The 23816-nt window shown below is 38.1% G+C and overlaps 1 protein-coding gene and 1 long non-coding RNA gene across 7 annotated transcripts in view; one reads left to right on the forward strand and one right to left on the reverse strand.

Annotated features, from left to right (window-relative positions):
* The window catches only part of LOC139965404 (uncharacterized), a 29124-nt gene extending 9240 nt beyond the window's left edge, over positions 1-19884 (reverse strand). For 2 of the 5 annotated variants that reach the window (XR_011792231.1, XM_071967734.1), the window contains exons 1-7: positions 19608-19884; positions 9545-9614; positions 8663-8725; positions 5688-5784; positions 4703-4836; positions 3489-3684; positions 1835-1972 (exon numbers count right to left, since the gene is read on the reverse strand). Coding sequence is in view for 3 of the 5 variants with exons in the window: in XM_071967734.1 (XP_071823835.1) it covers positions 4740-4836; positions 5688-5784; positions 8663-8725; positions 9545-9614; positions 19608-19610 (330 nt within the window). In the remaining 2 variants the exon portion in view is untranslated. Of the gene's footprint in view, positions 1-1834; positions 1973-3488; positions 3685-4702; positions 4837-5687; positions 5785-8662; positions 8726-9544; positions 11199-19607 lie in introns of those variants that run through there. The other 3 variants (XR_011792232.1, XM_071967736.1, XM_071967735.1) reach the window with 3 other exon arrangements.
* The window catches only part of LOC139965408 (uncharacterized), an 85057-nt gene that overhangs the window by 56329 nt on the left and 4912 nt on the right, over positions 1-23816 (forward strand). The window contains exon 2 of one of the 2 annotated variants that reach the window (XR_011792236.1): positions 22212-23269. This is a non-coding gene — a long non-coding RNA (uncharacterized lncRNA). The remainder of the gene's footprint in view (positions 1-22211; positions 23270-23816) is intronic. The other variant, XR_011792237.1, reaches the window with a different exon arrangement.

Consider the following 23816-nt stretch of genomic DNA (forward strand, 5'->3'; position numbering starts at 1 on the left):
ATTTTAGAATTTACTTGACTCCTTTCTTTCCTCTCTCTTACAACACTAACGCACATTTCCTAGTCTACCTAGACACCACTGGTATAATTTTAGCACTGCGCCCCCGATAATTTCTGGACCACAGGTCACCCCGCACGCTCTCCTCCTTTCGAAGGAAAACACATGTTTTTCAGACACTGTGTTCACTTATGCCAAACTGACATTTTCTTGCTCAAACTCCTGCATGCAGGAACTCGCGAAGAAGCCATCAATGGCTTATCAAAGCCGCAAGCTGACCGAAGTCAGTCTCTTAGATTCATATTTTAACGTCCATGATTATGAATTGTCAACAACTCTGTAACTGGACGACATACATTAATAATACCGGCTGGTTAGAGCATCCGCTAATATCACCTGGAAGGTTTGGGGTTTGACTCCGGGCCGAGACATACCAAAGACTTTAAAAAATGCCATCTTGCTTGGTGCTCAGCATATAAGTATGGTCTGGGGGAAAGTGTGTCTGATCGGTAAATACGATTAAGCGCCCTTTGTAGCAGCTCATTGTGTATAGTCCACAGTGACTTGAGAACGGTTATGGAATGATAATAGAACGTTGGTTATAGGCACTGCGCCACGAGTGTTTTCGGACGGATACCATCGTAAATTGCGATACCAAGTGTACACATTATTATTATTAATCTTGGAGTGACTCAAACTCAGGACCTTTATGATTGAAAGGCACCGGCATTAACCACTGAGCTAACACTCCCTATTTGTTTATCTGTATTGTTTTGTTTGGTTGTATTGTATTGTGTTGTGTTGTATTATGTTTTTGTATTGCTGTTTGTTGTATTATTTATCTGTAATATCACTCACTGAAACAGTGGTCCCCAAAGTTTTGATGTGGAGCACCCCTTCAATTTAAGCCATTGCTTCCGCAAAAACGGTGTCTAACCACTCTAACAATAACTGGTATCTTTTAACTTCTCAACTATTATACTGTTTTATTCATATTTGAAGTAACAATTGACTTTGAGATGTGAGAGCATAGTTGTCAGGGCTAACGAATCCTTCCGGTGGGTTGTACCACCGTCCTCCATATACATCCTCCATTATGTCCTTTCATTTACTTTACTGGCTTTCATACCCAGCAAGGGCCCTATAACCCCAATAAATTGGAGCAGAACAAGCAACAGGTTTTGACGGATTGTACGGCATCACATTTAATAGACTGAGGTAACTCAAACATCCCTTGTTTTCCAAAGAAAACCAAAGTTAGTTACCTACTAGAAAAAGGTTACATTTCTCATTAATGTTGGGACACTTCTCGTTAATGTCAGGACATTTCTCATTAATGTTTGGACATTTCTCACTAATTTTTGAACATTTCTCATTAATGTTTGAACATTTCTCATTAATGTTTGGACATTTTTCATGCAGCTGCTAGCTCCCTCAGGCATGATTATTCCTAAATTCAACTATAACCGATATTCCATCAATTGCAGTCTACAGTACTGGGTTGATGTTAATTTATCAAGCACATGTATAATATTTAACACATAATGGGGCACAATGACTTAAATTTAAGTAACAGCTGTTTAATGGGCTTTGCCTCCCATCATCTGACAGAATGGCCTTCAGCATATATTAGCCAGCATCCATATCAATTAATAAACAATCACATCTCATCAATATATCCCATGTAATCAATACAATGCAGCAGAGACAACTGCACTAGCTGTCTGCAGGTGATGTCAGCTTGTGATGCAGGGGACCGCAAATGGGTACAGTGAAATGGCTAACATGCTAAAGTGATTGCTGTAGCTTTGTCTACTGTGTAACTTTGCCAACTTACTTCCCAACTCCAAATCCTCGCACGGTCCGCCGTTGCCAGCAACTCAGCAGTGGTGCGCCTTTATCAGTACTTTTTCTTTCAAGTGCAATAATCTTTTGGGAATTCATCTGGAAACATTAATCCAAAATCTTGTCTAATCTGCAGGGAAGAAAATTCAAGGAATTTCTTTACTACATTATATGCCAAGTATAGCTGTCACTAAGTTGAATTTTCTTTGGCATTTTATGGTAACCACTATCGATTGTGAATATGACCCAACTTTCTCATAAAATACTGTTAGCCCGTATAGAAATAACACAGAGAGTAATTATAACCACCATTTTCCAGTCAACCAAAATGAAAATATTCTTATAGGTTTGAAGGATTTTTTGGTTTAAGAAGATCTAGCATATTGTGTACAGCAGACATGATCAATACTGTGAAAGCAAACTTGTGGTCATGAAGTTGACAAAAAGTATTCCCAATCATTCTGCTGAGCACAAATTACACTTCTTGTTACACTTCTTGTACTGAATATGGCCCATCGTCGATACTGAATATGAAATATCTACATGAGTGAGAGAGGAAAAGTGGAAACATCAATAAAAGAGTTGTCGGTGTAACTTTTGGGTGAGGCGCACACGGCACACCACCTCCGTAATCCTCGATTCGTCATTGGCTACCCTGTGTATACTATAGTATAATAGTGATCAGTGCTATAATTATGACTGTTCCTCTTCATTTCCCGGTGTCTTGGCATTTATCTTCTACTCCCTCCTTGTCTCCTATTCTCTCTTTCTTCTTTTCATTTTCCCTTCCTTCCTCCTCTTTTTTCCCCCCTCTTTTTCCCTTTTTTCTTCTCTTTTTTTTCTCTCCTCTTTTTCTTACCCGGGGGGGCACGCTCCCCCAACGCCCCCCGCCCCTGGATACGCGCCTGCACTGTAATACTTTTGTTTTAAATTTTTAGTTTAAGCATTGAATGTTTGTTAACTTATAATAATAACATTGTTAGAAAAAATGCACACTTAGATCATACTCTAAAAAACTTGTTTGTTTTAAGGTTTTGACGTCATAAGTTTGCTGGCCAATCATGCAATTTGTCATTAATTTGTAAAATATATACCTTCAAATTGTAGATTGCAAAGTATATCCATTCAATTAATTATTTTTATGTTATTAAATTTTAAAATGTTTTTTAAATGTTACTAATAACAATTAAAAGAATTAGACTTTAACAGAACTGTATAAGAACACTTTAAATATGGAAAATGTATACACTTGTATTTGAAAGTGATGTTTATAATATATCTAGGATTTATACAGGTGAGCTGGATGGGGCTGATATCGGATGGTCTGGTTCGGCAAGTTTGGATAGTTTTGCCGATACCGATATTTTGCCGGTAACGGCAATATATTTTGCTAGTGGAGTGGAGAACACTGCAGGTGTAATGGCCAGTATCATTGTTTATCAAAAACATGGGAATACAAATGTAGTTTTTGTCAGACCTCCTCAGCAATCACCTGTAAAAAAACATTAACTAATCTGAATATTTTTGCCTCAATTATATATTAATTGAAATTAATATGACTTTCAGTGATTACTCATAAAATTAGAGCCATCTAGCCATAAAACCCTTCCATGTATTCATGGATAAACTACTCAAATCAAACTCACTTGTTATGGCATCTATCTTCCCATTGTGAAACTGCTTCTTAGTATCACTGTTGGGTGATTTGCCAGTTTAGGAGGATGTCGCCATGTCCTCCCTGGTAAAAAGTGTTCTCATCAAGTTGCAAATGAGTTTTTTTTTTTCTTTTTTGGCCTGCAGAGCTCTGTGTAGGATCTCCTGTGGAATTTTGAAGGCTTCTAGCTGCAAAGACAAATTATAAATGTGTTTAGAGCAGCTCTGAAACCAGGAAGCCAAAAAAGGCAGTTGTGATTCCTTACAGATATTGATGGCCCATTTCCAAGTTTAGTAACAACTTTTTTACTGGCCAAGCATTAATATTCATGAGAAACAGTACCAAAAGCAATAAGGATATGTGCACAACCTATGTACCAGGTATGAATGCAATGTGGCACTGTTGAGAAAAAGTGGTAACATTAAGCTTGGCATCATACACACATACATGTTGTGACAGCATAGATTTCTTGAACCTCGGCAAGGAATCTAAAATCTGTTTCCGCCTATCAGTTTTCCTGCCAGAAAGTTGTAAAAAGGGGAGGGGGGATTGGCTACCACTGAGATATGATGCTGAAATCATCATCAATGATACATCATTAGTGAGGTATGACTTTAGCAGCATGGGTGGGGAGGGGGGGGGGCCTATACTAGCTAGTACCATTGTGACTTATACAGTCTATATTATGTTCATACTGTCAACGTATCGTCACAGTAAAGTAAAGATGTACTAAATCCAAAATTGCCATTTTGAGATAATTGCATTTAAAGATTTTAATCGTGTATAAAATATGCTCGACTTGCTAAAATATATTAAGGTTGCATTATTGTCAAAATTTTAGATTTTGACCGCTATATGGTGTATTTAGAGGGGCCTGAAATGAACTTTTATATTCCACAAATATGACATACATTTGTTTTTGGAAATAAAATAAAAATCCTATGTCCAGGACAAAGGACAGTTTATCTTTCCCTAGCATGGACATACTGACAGTTTATCATTCCACATAGGAAAATATTTGGGAAATATTTGGGAAATATAAGGTACCTTATCATGTTCAAGAATGTTTTCCCATCAGAAACTCAATTTAGCCAAAAATGGACTTATGACATCTTTTCTTTTCCTGCAATAATATGTACCAAATTAGTATGAACCTAACCAAACAGGAGGGGGGGTTACCACTGAGAATGATACATTAGTACACACCTCGTTGCCCTCAACTAAGTCAGCATTAAAACTGTTTTCAGTTGTTGGGCTGTCTGGGGTTGGAAATGCTTCCCTTCTTGGTGTTGAGGGAGAAACTGGGCACCCGTCTAACCTTGCAACGGCTGCAGTTAATCCTAATAAGTGGAGAATGATAAAATAAATAAAATAAAATAAATATGAACAGTCCTTTATATCTTTAATCATTGTTAAAGAAGTAGTGTGTATCTTTGAAAGCGACACGTACAAACCTAGCAGTTACAGAACCCATGAAAAATATATGATAGAGAATTATATAATACACTTCTTGGTCCAACACAGTGTACTCACTTTGATGGGGTTGCCGATGAAAGCTGATCTAGTTTAGCTTTAAGGTGAATTTAAAATTGCCCTCCCAGCCACACCCACCACAGCAGGTTTGCCAGTCGTCTGGTTTCATATACAGGAATGCACTGTGAACATTGTGATGTACAAGGCAATTGGTTACCTTCCCAGCTAACCAAACCCTCTGGGCTCCCGGTTTAAATACAGCACTGTCAAACATTCACATACACTGTCTGCAGTGGTACATTCAATATATACATAAGACTTGTGGTAAGGAATTACTAATCAGGCGCGTATAGCCAGGAATTTGCCAAGGGAGGGGCGAAACTGTAGATTCGGCACTGCAAACTATCTAAGCGTAGCGCCACCATGGTTGGCGCGAAGCCTACAAGAAGATTTTGGCTGAGAATGCCTCCCAGATCGCTGGAAATGGCACTTCCCAGGCCTTGTAAGTTGCATCTTAGCATTTTCTTTTTGAAAATACTAGCGATATCATAAAGACATTAAAAAAACATTTTTTTTAAATATGCTCACAGGGGGGGGGGGGCGGCCGCCCCCTTCGCCCCCCCTGGCTACGTGCCTGTTACTAATTAAGTTTGTCTGGAAGTTTATTGTCTGCAATCAAATGTAGACCAGTGTGTTGCAATGAAGGTTTATTACTTACATCATGACCAGTTGCTGTGTGTGGGTCTGCAAGGGTTTCAAATGCGTTGACATTAATACCAATGGCATATTTAAAGTGATCTGTAGGTGGAGTCCCACTGAATGATAAAGGAGATTTAAGGATAAAAAATATATATCAAGTGTATTAATATTTTTTTAAAATAAATGTGCGATTATATTAATCCTACTTTAAGTGGGATTAATATCACTTTAATATAATCACACACTAACAGATATCAACCTTGATGATCTAAATCTTTTTCAGTAGTGATACACCGCATTCGCCAGTAGAGCCGTTGGTCACCCCTTGAACACACAGATAGACCTCTTAGTCAGATGACTCTTGCAGCGAGGTCAACAGCTCAACTTTTACCTTAATGAAAGTACTTTTCACCACCAAACATGCATTTTACATGTTAATTCGGCAGCTGCTAACTACAATCTGACATCATACAGCTCACTTCAGTAACTGCATACGTACCTTTGGTAGGGAATATCTCAAACTTCTGTACAATTGGGTACATTGAAATGCTTACAATATGCAATCATGCCTTTAAGTAGAGAAAATGAAACATGTCACAGATACTCAACCTGAACAGAATATCCTTAATATGGGTTGACCATGTAAATTGTATATCAATTGGACATATATACCAGTAACAAGTCTCAATAAATCCATATTATAAAAACATGTTATTGTACATCAAATTCATATGAAATCATAATATGATAAAAAAAATACTTACCCATGTACAGTACTACCAGGGGCGTATGCTCCCCCCTTTCAGTGTCAAAAAAATGTTAAAAAAACTGTTTTTTTAGCATGGTATTTTGTCAGTGCTCTTTTGATCTTGAATACTTGTCAGCTCCGTTAACTCAATTATAAACGTAGAAACATTCAGGCCTACTGATTCAGCTACTGACTTACTTTGGCAGATGCAATTAGCTTAATTTAGAGTATAGCCGATAACAAGCTTACAGTTGGCCACTGCATAATAAAATACATATTGCCTACCTAACCAACTTCGAAAGAGTGTCACTAACAGTGAGTCATCAATGCTCGTTATCATCCTTTCTATGATTCGTCCTAAGTTGTTGCACAAACAGTATGCTATGAAGCTAAGCTAGCAAACGTACGTGATAAGCGCTTCCTATAAATAATTATTTCACCGCTAATACACTTCAATAACGATATTTGTTTTTAGGCCACTGCACATCTGGCTGTCTTACAAAATATGAAAGTTTATATTGTCCATCAGTTAAGTTCGTCAAATGTATTAAAGTCCAGACATTGGAAAATGAACAAGAGTCATCCTACTGGAAAAATTGTGAAAGAGCAATATGTTTGTCTTTCTGATATAATATGAAAAAGAACATGTAATTCAAACAGGAAACAAAACCTACTGATATTATGATATCAATCATATGATAATTAATGATGAAGCTGGCAAAACATTGCACCAGATTGCATCTAAGGACCTTCAATTGTTCAAAAATATCACAGGGGAGGGGGACACCCCGGCCCCCATATCAAACGCAAGATGTGCTCCCCCCTTTTCAAATTCCTGTCTACGTCACTGTGTACTAGTTACCATCATGTTAGCAACCATTATATATGTTTACCAACGATCTCCGGCATTTTGCATTCAGATACTGTATGTGGACTCTGCATTTGGCTAAAACAGTGACCACCTGCACTTTTCTGAAGGACTGCCAAGGTGACTGAGCTTTATATTTAGTTGTGAAAAATACAAGTATTCTTGAAAATTGAAAGTAATATAAGAGGTTTATTATCAGAGCTTACATAACATAAATTAAAGACCTACAGAACTTTCGTTATTATTTTTTGTAATATGAGTATTGTACTGGTGTGTTTGAAATTCTCGCCGGGGATATATCCCAAAGACCATGCAAAATCCACTTATAATTTTCAAGAGGGGATTCCCTTCAACCCATAATTGTTCAGGCCACCTGTTTGATAGTTAAAGATTGTTTAAGAATCATCCAAGTAATAACAGCATAGCTGAAACGTATTTCAAAAGTAAAGTTACTCTAGCTCCTGTCAATTAACCGAGGGCGAATCTGCAGTTTGACCCGCCAAATGAAGGGACCTGGGAATCCTTCCCATGAAAAAAGGTAGGCTTAGTGTGTTTGAGGAAAACTCGTAAAAAGATCCCCCGAACTTGTATACACACATTTCGAAAAAACTGCTGAATTTTCATGTCAATGAGTATTTTGGATAGGCTGAAACTAAATTGTCACTTACCCCACATCCCATCTCTCTTCAACACTATGATGGCTGTGTTTGGCTCCATTTAAAGAGAGTATTTTTTTTTTATAATTGTCTTATAATCAGTTATATTTCCTCGACGACTGTCAGAAGTTTATCATTATTTAAATAATAAGTTAATATTGCTGGATTTTTTATATTAAAATTTGATTGCAGATTTTCACATCATTTCATACAACCTTGCTTGATGACATCAGGACGTTTCTCTAATCTGTAGATAATTCGGATGGTTGGTGGTTTGGGCTTAGGGGGAAGGTCGATTGGTCAAGATTTGTGCGCGACCAGGTTGGTCACTTTTTGCCACCGTTGCAATATTCAGCTTTCCCAAACACTTGTAGCTATGGTAATGATAGGCTACTGTTACATGTATAACTTCTAACCCAATTGAGCAATTTATTTCTGAGTTCTCTGGACTTAGTTGTTGAATGGTCCAGCTGGGCCCCTATTTTGTACTTTCCGTTCGATTTTTTGTCATACCAATGCTCTGTGGTGGGGTGGGGCAAGTGTGATGGGACAAAGAGGTAGCAATAAATTATACCCCACATTTCTTCATCTATTACTCCAACCACAGCCTAATTTCCTTAGGTAAGCCAATCTAAATCACTTCTCAAAAAGCAAATTCAAAAAGTGCTATCACAGCTTCATTGATGACTCATTTTCGGCATTCACATATAGGCAAAGCTTACCTGTATCAGGTGCTCTTTTTTGCTGTTGAGTTGGTGCTGCATCACTCGTCCCTCGGTCCGTTTCTGATAATGTAAACATTTGTAAGATTCTTTAATGATGTAAAAAAGTATTTTAATTGACACACACTATTGGCATTCAATTTCGTTCTTTCAAAGATACCCCTTCGTTTTGATTAAGAAAACCTGATATGTATGCATTATGCACCCATCCAATTGATTTTATACACACATAAAGTTATAGGCCCCTCTCGTAATAAAATATAACTCGAAGACTAATGATACAGCACAACCAACGTATCATAGTTATCATGTCAATCATTAGAGAAGGAGGACCAATTCATAACAAAATGTTTATAATTATTGCAACAGTACATAAATAAAGCATCAGCATCAAAGTGCATATTAAAAACAAAGTATAGGCTAATCCTTCGATTAATGAATATGACTACATTATCATAAACAAATTTGCACATTCTCCTTGATTTGAAAAACATTTTATGAGATCAGGAGGGTTGGGGGGGGGGGTTGACTGGGCCAAAGTCTTGTAAGATGTCACATTCTGTACCATTTTCAGAACGAATTCCTGTTTACTGTCTATAGGTATAGGATTGTATGCCCCTTTGAAAATTTCACGAGTACCAGATCTATCCGTTTGATTACGCCTTATTTGAGATGCCTGCAGTTTTCACCATATACACGGTACCTATACTTTTCAAATCCAGAATGCTCGAATTGGCTTTCATGAAATCTAGTTACATCCGTACTCACATAAAAATGTTGGTAAAAGTTGGGGCATTTCGTGCGATCCTACCCAAAATTGAGTATTTTGGTGGGGAATCCCTCTGCCCATGAACCTGATATTAAATTTAAAAGGTAACATACCCATTAATGTGGGTTCCATGTTCTGTTCATCTTCCTCTTCTTCAGAGAGTTTCCTGGGACTGGGAATCATCTTAATAAAATCAAAGAGTTAATTGAGTACTGTGTCTGTAACAGTTTTGAACATTGTCGGAGTGTCCATACAGTCAGGGGGGGGGCGGATACCCCCCTGACGGACTCAAATGAACTGCTGGCGCCCTTTTCAGTTCTTTACCACTTTTTACTTATTCGCAATTATTGACTTTTTTATTGTGCTCTCATCTACTTATTGACATTTGTCACAATTTGTTGGTGTAATTTGGCGATGACACCTATTTATTCTTCGTTTATCTGCAAATTAGCCAGGCCTGGAAAGGGTCATTTCCGGCGATCTAGGGAGTATTTTACTCAAAAAATTTCTGTACGCTATGCGCCAACCAGTGGTGGCGCTCCGCTTAGATAGTGTCGAAAGCGCCCCTACAGACCATTCTCACCCCTCCTGACCAATACCCCTCGCTCCGCCACTGGTTGAACCCATACAAAGTACAGGCACAAGGCAATGTGGACTTAGCCAGTTACAGACGGGAGGATGTTTATGTAATCGTTACCGCAGTGTGTGAAGGTTGAAGGGGGAGGGGGTACAGTGGCACCTCCGTGAACTATATAATTATGAGCCAGGAACACAGGAAGATACCTGATGAATATGAGTTTTGACTGTAAATTATCACCTCATGAGATAAGAAATATTGTGAATGTGTAAAGCTGCTTGTCGGGATACTGAGAGTCGGTATCAACACAATACAGTATGTTCTATATAGATCGTATGAAATCAATATGGGGCAATTATAATCTACAAAGTGTAATCTTTAATGAGGGTAATCCTGCTCAGTGCAGAAGCACTGCTTTCACAGAGATGCCTTCAATACAAAATACATACACAATATTATGCAGTAGAAAAACAGTAAACATCCAAAAGCACAAAAAGGACAGCAAAAAATGTAGACAAACAAATATCAGACATCTTAACAAAATATATAAGTTTTCATATTGCGTTTAAACTATTAACATTTGGCAAGCATTTCAAATTTGGGGGAAGACTGTTCTACGACCTGCCTCCAGAAAATGTTAAGGACCTTTTACCATTCCCAGATCTAACAGGAGCAAGTAAAACATTATTAGAGCAGCTAGATCTAGTTCTGTACGAATGGCTATCTCTCAATAGAATAGTGTTATCAGTAAGGTAATCTGGAGCCAGGCCGTGGACACAGTACATTAGAATATTCCTGACATATAATGCACCTTGATGGACATTTAGCAACTTCAATTCAGCAAAAATATCTGTAACATGCACATCCCGAAGCCCACACCCCAGGACTAATCTAGCTGCACGATTTTGAAGAATCTGAACCCGGTCAACCGATTTGTTTGTTGCCATTGTCCAAACGGCAGAACAATTAATAATCAATATGAGGTACTATTAGAGTGTTGTACAGAGTATTACGCGTATGCTGGTCAACACACCAACTAAGTCTTTTTTAGAATACCCAGTTTCTGTGATATTTTTGCAGTAATTTTGTCAATATGGTTTTCGCATTTAAGAAACGGGTTGAACCACAATCCAAGGTATTTGAATACATGTACACATTTTCAAGAATATCATTATCAAGCTTTACTTTGAAGGGATTTTTGTCAAAAAGAGAGCAAACTACTATTTATATATTGATGAAGTTTAATACGATGCAAGACCTGTTACAATTGGTGTACTGTACCCCAGGGATCCATATTAGGTCCACTTTTATTTATCATATGACCTTCCTACTGTAGTTTCGAATTGTAAGGTTTTTCTTTATGCCGATGATACTGCCATCATGTATCGTGTTCAAAAAATGAATCAGATATTGAAAGGGTCATAAATTTGGACCTGGAGGCTGTTTCTGATTGGATGAACACTAATAAGCTGACATATCATAATTTCAAAAGATCCAAATTTATGTCATAACCTTGGTTTTTAGAAGCATGATGTGTCAGCTTATTAGTGTTCATCCAATCAGAAACAGCCTCCAGGTCCAAATTTATGACCCTTTCAATATCTGATTCATTTTTTGAACACGATACATGATGGCAGTATCATCGGCATAAAGAAAAACCTTACAATTCGAAACTACAGTAGGAAGGTCATATGATAAATAAAAGTGGACCTAATATGGATCCCTGGGGTACAGTACACCAATTGTAACAGGTCTTGCATCGTATTAAACTTCATCAATATATAAATAGTAGTTTGCTCTCTTTTTGACAAATAATTAGAGAACCAGGCCAGCTTATGTTCCTGTATCCCATAATAAGATAATTTGTGCAGAAGAATCTCATGGTTGACTGTATCACTGGCCTTTTTTAGGTCCAAAAACACAGCACCAGTGATCTGACCCTTGTCCAAATTATGGAGAATATTGTCAGTAACGCCAATACCAGCAAGAGTAGAAAGCTGTTGTCTGAATCGAAATTGTGCCCAACTTAGAAGTCCATTGTTTTGAAGATGACCATAAACTTGGGCATGAGTAGCTTTCTCAAGAATTTTAGTTAATATTATTAATATTTAAAATAATTAGTTCATTATTAATAATATTATTAATATTAGTTAATATTATGGGTAGTTCGGTTAACGCTAATTTTGCCTGTGGAATTGTATGCCTACTTTTGTAAATTGTAGGCATGCACCGATACCGCAAGTATACTACTAGTGCTAGTTCACATTGGTGTGAAGTTAAATACTTATTCCCTACTACATCATCACTTCTTAAATTAATGTAGCAGGATTGCGAATAAAAAGTATTTTGGCCCTAATTAAGACCAGAACGCCTTGGACCACCTAACCAATGGGTCATATGAACTCTTAAGACATTAGGTAGAAGAGTATCACAATGTGTCTTGCCTGGTCAAAAAAGAGTGCTTGACCAATTTAAATGACCACTAAATCATTACTTCTTTAATGAGTGTAACAGGACCACGAAAAAGCTTTGTGCCCTAATCCATGCAGCAGGCCTTAATCTCCAAACCAATGGGCAACCAGGGTTTTCGTTAGTAGCCGGAACCCGGGTCAAATGACCCGCTTACTGCACGTACATGTCCCGGCTACTTTGCGACGCTCAGTAAAAAAAAAAAAAAAAAAAAAATTAAAATTAAAAAAAAAAAAATGACGAAAAAAATCGAGAGGAATAAATACCCACAACCAGGTCAGGTGTGATTGAAAATGTCACAGCAGTTAACTGTTGGTAAAAACTACAAGAAGTTGAACATTAGTAGTATGGTCAAGGAGATGAGGCCGAGGGGTGGGTGAGAGTAGAGGTAGGCGAAGGGCTTCTCTTGACATACAAATTGTTGCTCAACAGAGATAAAAGCTGAATAAAAAACAGAAGGTTCTATCACAGACCTAGTTGGGTATATTTTGGCAGTAAAATCCTACTCACTTTGTAGGTACCGTAGACCTATTATCATTTTGTTATGATCGCACTTCATTTAATGCAGCAAGTGCGTCATACCCTTGCTAAGTTCGGTTCAGTGGCAGAGCTACAGTACCTCCCTAGGCTCCATGACCCGAGTGTTAATAAAATAATTCAGGAGAAAAAAAAGAAAAATAGGACAGAAGAAAGGGGTGATTGGGAGGGGGCAATATCATTGACCAAACAACTGTATATTGCACCATTTTGCATCTAGAGACTTTTTAAATTGCAATTTTCCGGCAAAGGGGAGGGGGACCCCTCCCCTTAGACCCCTCCCCCATGTCCGCGTACAGACAGTCCCGCCTACTTTTCAACTTGACCCACCTACTTCATTTCTTAACAAAAACCCTGGTAACATGAACTTTAAAGACATGTGTAGAAGAGTACTTAATGCATCTTGCCCAGTCCAAAGAATGCTTGACCAATTTAAATGACCACTACATTATCACTTCTTAAGTTAATGTAAGGGGATTACAAATAAAAAGCATTTGGGCCCTAACACAACCAGCAAGCCTTGGACCATCTAACCAATGCGTCATATGAACTCTTAAGACAAGGTAGAACAGTACCACAATGTGTCTTGCCTGGTCAAAAAAGAGTGCTTGACCAATCTAAATGACCACTAAATCATTACTTCTTTAATGAGTGTACAGAAACCACGAAAAAGCTTTGTGCCCTAATCCATGCAGCACGCCTTGGATCTCCAAACTGATGGGTAACATGAACTCTAAGGACATTGTAGAAGAGTACTATAATGCGTCTTGCCCGCGGTCCAAAGAATGCTTGACCAATTTAAATGACCACTGCATCATCACTTCTTAAATTCATGTAATAGAACTGCGAATAAAATACCATTGGGCCCTAATCAAAACAAGAACGCCTTAAACTAACTAATCAATGGGTCATATGAACTCTAAGGACATTGTAGAAGAGTACTTTAAAGCGTCTTGCCCGGTCCAAAGAATGCTTGACCAATTTAAATGACCACTACATTATCACTTCTTAAGTTAATGTAAGGGGATTACAAATAAAAAGCATTTGGGCCCTAACATAACCAGCAAGCCTTGGACCACCTAACCAATGGGTCATATGAACTCTAAAGACATATTAAATGGGTACCATCATGTGTCTTGCACGGTCCAAAAAGTGCTTGACCAATTAAAATGATTACTAAATCATCATTTTTTTATATGAATGTTAGGGGACCTGAAAAACCCCTTAAGGCCCTAATCAAACCCAGCTTTCCTGGACCACCCAACCAATGAGTCATATGAACTCTAATGACAATGTAGAACAGTACCATAATGCGACTTGCCGGTCCAAAGAGTTCTTGACCAATTAAAATGACCACTAAATCGTCAATTTTCTAAATGAATGTAACAGGACCTGAACAAAAACCTTTAGGCCCCAATCACAACCAGCAAGCCTTGGACCACCTAACCAATGGGTCATATGAACTCTAAAGACATATTAGAAGGGTACCATATATCTTGCCCAGTCCAAAGAGTGTTTGACCAACCAAAATGACCACTACATCACTTTTTAAGTTAATGTCCATCTCATATGTTATGTATCGTGCGTTTTAGAGTCAACTGGTAGCATTACAAATTGCACTTTGGACCCTCAAAGAATGAAAAAAAGAGAACTTGTTTTAAGTGCATTCCAATTAATGGCCACATTTCTATATGGCCAAATTCTGTAGGAAAGTTTTTACAATTTAAGAAAGATACCTCTAAATGACTTTTGAATTCATCGATATATCTGCATATATAACACTGCTTGCGCAAATCACTTACCAATTTTCAGCCTAATCACAGGGGAAAATTGCAATGTGGCAGTTACTTGAACACATTATGGCATAAAGCGACAGCATCTTACCAGGGCTGTAGCAAGGCTGTAGCAGGCATGCACTGTCATAAAAGCTCAACTGAAGCTTACAGCCGGACAAACAATCAAAGTAATAATAAACCATTCCCTAGGCCTACTGTAATATTGTGTCGAGCCCGGCTCCTCCGATAGTAAAACTATATCGGGACTCGCGATAGAAAGGTACTGGGATGTCTTGATGCCGTATTTACGCTTCTTCAGGAGATGTCTCGAACGGAAGAAAACAATGACTTCACACAAAAAACAATTTGACGAGATAGGATTTGATTAATGATTCGGTATAATTTGTTCTCTGTCGATTCTCTTTACAAATAAAACTAAATTACAATGATTTGACTTGACTTGACTCCGTCAATTAAACAATTAGGAGTGATGAAATAGTAACGAAGCAATGACGAACTGATCACGGAGCGCTGACGGAGTGATAAATTTGCTGACCAAGTGATAAAACTTTCTGCCCCCTTTTACTTTTATATCTTACTTCTATAAAAATCCCACTGCGCACAATCAGTAGGCAGCCAATAACCTGACCATCCTGTATTAACTTAACTATATAAAAATAAGTGTGCTGGCACTGATCTGCCCTGATTGGTTGGGAGTTTGGAAGTCCATCCCCTTTCTTATGGAAACTTCCATACCACGTGAGAGAACCTTCTCGAATGTTCCACAGACATAATGGAATCTATTTTGGGAAAAGGCCCTGTACCAAGATTCAATAAGATAGTTAAAAACTTCTCGTGGGAAAACTGAATCCATGACCTAGATAAATATATAAGAGGCCTGTAAGGTGTCTCGATGGAGTGTTTCGGTAACATCAAAGAGATGGTATCACTATTTCATAACACTACCATGCATTAACGGCACATGCAGTAACGTTCAAACATTGAACAATATCACCTTAACTCTCCTAACATGGGTCAGAGACATTCGTAGAAGGAAAGAAGGAAAATGTGACCATTTCCGATATTTAATTCATTTGGGAATACAAATGCGAAAAAGCAGTTAAACTTTCAACATGCTGCAGATTCTTTCATTTATCTATCACTTAAGAATGTTAATGGTTCGACGCAAGGGAGCAATCACGCTATGATAAATATGAACTCTCAGCCTTTTAAATTATGTAATTCCATGGACATGGTAGGCAGTCAGTTCGTACATCGGTATCAATTAGTTCTAGCCGAATGTTCAAGTGCCCGTTTTCAAGAGAAAACTTCTAGGAAACACCCTGAATAAATCATTCAATTACAATCAGAATGCATGGTCCTTTGTTCCGCTCCTTCACATTTGTCTTATGAAGTATTGAGTAATAGTGAAATGGAACATCTTTGCACATAGATTGGTAAAAGTGTATCAATTCTACTAAATTTGTAGTAATTTTGGCATGAAAATTTCTCTGAGCCTGCAAGTACATTTCAATCCAATCAGAGAATAAATGTAGAGGGGGCGGGATATTAAGCATGTCATACTTGTTCTGACTTCTATATAGTCAAGTGGGGTAAAAAAAAACAATTTACCTAAAGTTTGCTCTAAAAATTGATGAGTAAGAGGTATTGTTTTGGTTCCAATGTTCAAGTGTGTGGAGTGGGATTCTCTTAAAGAGAAATTAACAAAAATAACTTTTTTGTAAATGGAAAGTGTCGTTTTTTGCGAAAGATGTTGTTTTTTTTTACCCCCAAAATTTGCTTAATTCGGGGTAAAAAAAAACAATGCTAGAAAACAGCTATTTTCTTCATGAATGTATCTTAAAATCATGTTTGCATATAATTACATCTAAGTATGAGCTACTACCTTTACATGAAAAAGGAAACAAATTGTGAAATTGTCTTAATTCGTAATAATGGATCGCTCGTGTCATATGTCATGCTCAGCCATATTCATACTGTACAGTGTGTATATGATGCTACACAAATGTGGTGTAATATAGTAGAAACATTAGAGTTGAGCCAATTTCAGTTACTTAGAACTGCCCAATTATTTAACATTTTTGACACATGACAGACATGAAAACTATTTGCCAAACCTCTTAAATCAACATTATGGAAAAATTTATACATTCGGGCAAAATAGGGAGTACATTGGAGCCGGAAAGTACTTGTTTTTTTTTACCCCATTCCCATCATTTTTTGGGGGTAAAAAAAAACAAGGCCCCCCATGAAGCGTGAATGAAGTTGGAGTAATTCTACCATGGGGGAGTGTAATATCACTAACTGCTATGCTGTAACTGCTGGAATAATCTCCACATCATATAAGCTGGGTATGCAGGAGAAAGTTTCGAATATGTGGTACAAACTTCAAATTTTGCTATTTTAGCATTCGCTTGATTCGATGAAGCGGTGATTGGCAGCGAAGTGACATAGAGTTTCAGAAATTATATAATAATAAACTAGACATATAGGACTATCACCAAAAATAAATAAGAACTTTGGCTAAATATTCCCCTTCTATAAAAAGGGGTTGTTTTTTTTTACCCCAACTACCCCCTTGTTTTTTTTTACCCCAACTGACTATACTTCCATAATTGACTCAGCATATAGCCTACAGTAATTTATATTTACCGAAGAATTAATACATTAAATACAAAATTTTGTAAGTGATTAGACAGTGTAATTTTGACTTAATTTAACAAATGCGAAATTGACCTAAAATTTGGCACTTTTGTTAACGGATTGAATTGAGTAAACATGAGTAAAATTGCTAGATTATTGAAGTTATAATTAATATTTAGGAAAAACTGAATAAAAGGAAATTTAATAAAACCTCACACTATAACTCTGGTCGATGTTTAGTTGGAATAAAATATATGTCTGGGTAGAACTATTTCACTTGAAGACTATTTTACTAAATAAACTATTAAAGTTAAGTTTATCTCCGCTTGACCCGAGATGACTGATTGTCTTTGTCAGCTCTAGAATGTAGCAGTGGAAGGCGGTAACAGCGTTCCCAACCACTTTCGAGGAGAGAGGCAAGAAAACTTCTCTGTTCTTTAAATCTGTAAATATGTGTTGTGTGAAACGAATAAAAGAAATGAAAACAATTTCTATGACGGAAAAAAAAAATGGTTTTCATTGCATTGTCAGTCTTCAGAAATCACTTCTTTCTGAGAAATGGATTTGCACTAAGGTGCGCTCCCCCCCCCCCAAAGAGTGCGCGTGTGTTTATCCGAATGGGGAAGGAAACTTTGTATGCTGATGATCATAAAGCACCAATTAGCATTAAACTTGCACGCCAAAGGTGTTGCTAAATTGTTTTGTTGGTTGGGTGACCGTCTAAGGCGTGCTGGTTTTGATTAGGGCCTTAAGGAGTTTTTCAGGTCCTGTTACATTCATTTACGAAGTGATGATATATTTGTAAGTTTACAGACATTCCAACATCATTGATGAGTGCAGCGGCAGTGGGTGAGGGGTCTAAGGGGAGGGGGTATTCCTTTTTCGTATTTTTGACTGCCTAGATGCAAAGTGGTGCATTCTTTTTCAGTTTCTCTGAGTAATTTTATATTGAGAATTTCATCATCATATATACATTATTGAACTCAACAAGCATGACAATTCTCAACAAAGACTTTTCTTGAATCAATGAAAGTAATCACTTGCTAACATAATTGAACATTTGTATCGGAAATTGAAGCGCACTTCTCAATCTTTAGTACCAACACCTCTCCCACCTGGCGTTTTCCACCACCACCATGGCAAAAGCACTACTCTTGTAAGTGTAAGTACTCAAAGTTGCTTTGTGTTGTAGAGGTATGTAGCCTTCTTAGCATCTTTCAGGACGGTTTTTCGAAGATTGTTTGTGGATTGCGTGTGATAAAGTGCACGTAGCGTGTGAAGGGCTGGAAATGCGTGTGTCACACGCCAAATGCGTGAGTTTATTGGAATATCTGAGTTTAATTTGCCAAGCATTCTTTGGACCTGGTACTGTTCTACATTGTTATTAGAATTCATATGACCCATTGGTTAGGTGGTCCAAGGTGTGCTTGGGGACTAAAGGTTTTTCTTTCAGGTCCTGTACAACATTCATTTAAAAAATTGTTGGTCATTTTAATTGGTCAAGCACTCTTTGGACTGGGCAAGACGCATTATGGTACCCTTCTACAATGTCTTAAGAATTCATATGACCCATTGGTTGGGTGGTCCAAGGGGTGCTAGTCTTGATTAGGGCAAAAAGTGATTTTTCAGGTCCCGTTACATAATATAACTATAAGAACTGATGAAGTAGCATGTGGTCATTTTAATTGGTCAAGAACTCTTTGGACCAAGCAAGATGCATTATGGTACCCTTGCACATTGTCATTAGAGTTCATATGACCCATAGATAAACCTCTTTCCACAACCAAATGTTGAACATCTTGTAAGAAAGCATTCGTCTTGCCATAGGTAACTACGTTGATACCATTGTCGAATAAGTGACTGAATAGGTAGCAGTTACTCATTCGTGAATGTTGTACGAGGAATGCGGAATAAGTATCTAACTTCACACCGGTCTAGTTTACTAGTTTTGTTGGCAAACACCCCTACCGCAAGTATGTACTACTAGTACTAGTTCATAATTTCGCAATAAGTATAACGTTAGGCCTAGTCCTACCTTCCTAAAAATGTATCGTTACTCAAACTATGCTCAAGCCTATAAATATAGTCAATAACTAGGCGTAGTACTACGGGCCTAGTCATATATAACAAGGTGTAGTATCTTGATAGTAATACCATTATTATCTGTAGGCTGACCGAAGTCACGTACAACCGCCTTTCCGTATGATAACTCCAAAATAAATGCCTACCGGTTTAAACTACTGTGCATCTCTGTTCAACTAAACACCACAACTTTCCTTGTTTCATTTCGAACGAATAATCGGCATTTAGCAACCTTATTTCCCGCCTCGTTTCATCCCGGCTATTTACCATACTTTCCTATAATAATTACTGGTACTACTTTGGACCAATTAGGAGTGCCGGTTTCAATGACGTATTCTATTTGCACGGTTAGGAGATAAACATGGAAGGGGATTGGCCGACACTTTGACTTCAAATTCAGCGGACATTTTGTTTCTAAAATCTCGGCTTCCTCGAAATTAGTATACTTTTCCAGGAGCGGATCCAGCGGGGGGGGGGGGGCAAGGGCGGCGGAACCCCCCACTTTTCCTCAGGTTAAAAATGTGTCTTTTTTCTACATAAAAATTTCTAAATAAAAAAGAGTTTACAAAGCGAAACCCACGTCGAATTAAAAATATTTCGGGAAGTTTTAAATGTTTACTACCATAGGCGTAGGAGCCCAAGTTTGGTTTGAGGGGGCTGTAACGACTGGCCCGAAAAATTATTAGCAAAGTTTTTCGCGCGTATCATATAGGCAGGCGTCGATTATTACATCGCATGCCAATAACATACAATCATTTGGCCGTGTTATTACCCTTCCATATTGGTTATAATTATTGGGAAAGTCGTTACAATAATAATGATCATAATAATATCAGTTTATTCATTGAAAAACACATAGCAAATTATTTTTCTTTCAGTAGGTGCCCGAAAATTCTCAGCATATTTCCCGAATTTTCACAACAATTTTTGGTTGGGGGGGGGGACTGCAGCCCCCAGCCCCACCGCCTCCTACGCCTATATTTACTACCACAAGGCTTCTAACAATCTGATGAGTGCCATTATGCATATCCAATTTGCCAAAAATATCCTAAGGCATTTCCAAAAATGCATTGCTATATTACATTGTGACTTTGTAATAAGCAGAAGCCATTTATTTTTTCCTTGGAAGGGGGGGGGGGCGTTGATGGAGTGATGTGTATACGCAAAAACGATAATGCAATAAGAGTTATAAAGGGTACTAAATATCAGGCTGCACCAGTCCAATCGAACTTCTGCAAAGTGCCCTTCGACGTCGGTGCCCCCCCCCAGATTAAAAGTGCTTCCGCCGCCCTTGGGGGTGGTCCAGGGGGTCCGGACCCCCCTGCTCTTGGCCACAAAAAAAAAGAAAAAAAAAGAAAAAAAAGAGAGAAAAAAAGAGAGAGAGAAAAAAAATAATTAAATTAAACGCCAATTTTAAACATGTAGGACGTCAGAAGGGCGGTTATCCTTACAAATCAGCCAGGTGTGTCTTTTCCGTCAAATGAACTATAGCTACACGTGCAAAAAATGCCTAAAAATCTCAATTTTCAGACCGAAAAGTTTCAAAATTGAGGTGGTGTTCGAATTGTTTTGGGCGGTGAGGTGGCAGAGCGGTAGGTTGCATAGGATGCGCCGACGAATTCTTCATGAGAGATCGTTTTCTGCGGTGAGAAGGCATAAAACTGTTCTCCGATCAACAATGGGCAAGGAACGTCTGGCACAGCTCTTGTTCTCATGAACACGTATCATAACACTCCTATCGACACTGACGAAGGGGTCCGAAAGTTCATTGAGACACATCCACGGCGTTTGTTCTCTAAAATCTACCATGAATAGATCATCAATAAAACTAGCTAACTCGTACTGATGCAGATACATTTCGAGTGAGTTTTTGTAGGTGCTTTGAATGGCTAAATTGAAGGGGGTTCCCTGTTGTACTTAAATATCCAAGAATTTCACAATGGATAGAGGGAAACCCACTCCCCTTAGACCCTAGGATCACTGGAGGCCACACCCCTCACCCTTCCAGAATCCTGGATCCGGCCCTGCATCAAACAGTGGTGATGGAACGGGAGGGGGATTGGTGGCTAAAGGCATTATGATTTTTGTATCATCTCAACTCATCTGATATGTATTACCATATTTCATAAATTGTTTTTTTTTCTCATCAATTGAGAAATTGCAGACATGAGATCCATATTTTCAGGCTAGTTACATGCAGCTTAGAATACTCGGGAAGTGCCGTTTCCGGCCATCTGGGGGGGGGGGGGTGGGGGTTGTAAAGCCAAAAATTTTCTGGTACGCTCCGCGCCAACCGATGGTAGCGCTCCGCTTAGATAGTCTTTCGATCAGGCGCGGCTGGACCAGTCAGACCCCCCCCCCTGTCAAAAATCCTGCATCCGCCCCTGTTTTTATCTTGAAACGTCGACTGTTCATCTTGAAATATTCAATTCAATTTCAATTCAGCTATTTGTTGATGTTTTACATTTTTTTGCCAAATTTCCTAATATTAAATGTGTTGAACTTTAGGCTTTTGAATTTCGGTTTCTTATCAGTAAATATCGCTTATTCGTTCGGCCTTTCATTTAAATTGTGACTTTTTGAGACAAAATACCACCTAAAACGTACAAGTGTTGACCAAAGGTGTTTAAATGATTCAATTATTATTACTCAAATTATTATAAAATTGGACTGCAGGGTGACTATCTGAAGCGGAGAAAATTATCATTTGCCGCTAATAGAAATGATCCAGCTGTTTCATCTAGCACTGCCGTGGAGTGCATCCCAAAATATACCCATTGACGAAGTCACTCAACCACAAGAAAAGATGCGCAGAACGTTTGTAGCGAAATTTTATCAGCAATTTTAAAAACATTTGCACTCCACCACAGTTTGTTTACAATTGTCAGCTGATTTTATTACATCACCATCAGTTGCCTTTCAACATCAACAGACCAGCATTCCTTTTGAAACTATCTCTTTTGTTCACCACTGGTCAGCCTTTTCAACATTGTCACTCTATAGAATTTAGACCAGCCAAGCTCACTCTTGTTGAAATACCTTAACTACTGTACCCTAGTACAGTAGTTGTTTTTGTACCATGGCAACAACTGGCCAATCAAGAGACAGTCTAAAATTAAGCACATTGCACAACCCGGTAGATCTATACCATGTGCAGTCATCTTAGTAGAAGGCTTCCATCAAGGAACAAGTATTTTCTGCTAAGACTCAAGGAACTACTGTATACTACTACTCATCTACACTATGTTATGTATCAGCTACAACAACTACTTAGGAATTCTCACATATATTTAATTTTGGATATCAGCTCTCACCTGTAAAAACTTTCATCGCTTGTGTTATCCAAGAAGGAGTTAATTTCAAGTGTATTTTTGTTTGGACTCGTTTCGTCGGACAATTATATGGACATCATGCCTCCGGGCCCCAGATGACTTATTTTTGTTGGATTGCCACATTTCTAACAGGAGTTATTCATTTCCACTGGTGAGCTTATGCACTTTTATTTTATGTTAGGCATTCATAATCCGAATACCAACAACGTCTAGCTTCCAACAGCTTAGTATGCTTGGTTGACCGACTTCGATGAAAGACCAGACAAGAAAACATCCATATTAATGAGGCAGGGCACGCGGCAGACGCGCTTGGCGGGAACTTCATTTCAGACTTTAGGATCGGAAGAGAAGCAGTGTAACCTTGTATACAGACTAATGCGGGCTGCTTTGCAGTGAATTAAGGTGAGTAGAGTAATCTAAATAGAGTATCTTATTTAAGTTACTTTTGTTTTGGCTGACGAATGCAAAACATCTTAAAGAGAATGATAATCATGTGCGTAACTGTAAAATAATTATAACCACCAAATGCTTGTTAACAGAAGGCAATACTGTCTGATATTCTAAGTGAAACGTGTTTCGCCTTTACGTAACGGTAATGCTAAGTGTGAATAGGCTCTGTTTTAGTCACATAAGGTAGCTTGTTTTACCCGAGCTCGTTTAATTTATATACATATCCCTGGTCTACTGTCTGAGCATACACATCCTTGGTGTTTAGTCCATCTGTGTCTTGGTCTCCCTTCAATCATACTTTCTCTTTGGTTTTCTTTCGAAATAATCCCAATTGACCGTGTTAAAGAGGTTCAATATTTGAGATGCAACATTTGTTCGAACCCAAATTGATACAAAAACCACCATTTATACAAACATAACAAATGTAATAATTGAAGGACAATAGAAGAACAATGAACCACAAATGGCTCTGATGTCATATATATAAACTTGATTAGTT

This window comes from Apostichopus japonicus, chromosome 3, assembly GCF_037975245.1.
Source record: "Apostichopus japonicus isolate 1M-3 chromosome 3, ASM3797524v1, whole genome shotgun sequence".
Classification (NCBI taxonomy): domain Eukaryota; kingdom Metazoa; phylum Echinodermata; class Holothuroidea; order Aspidochirotida; family Stichopodidae; genus Apostichopus; species Apostichopus japonicus.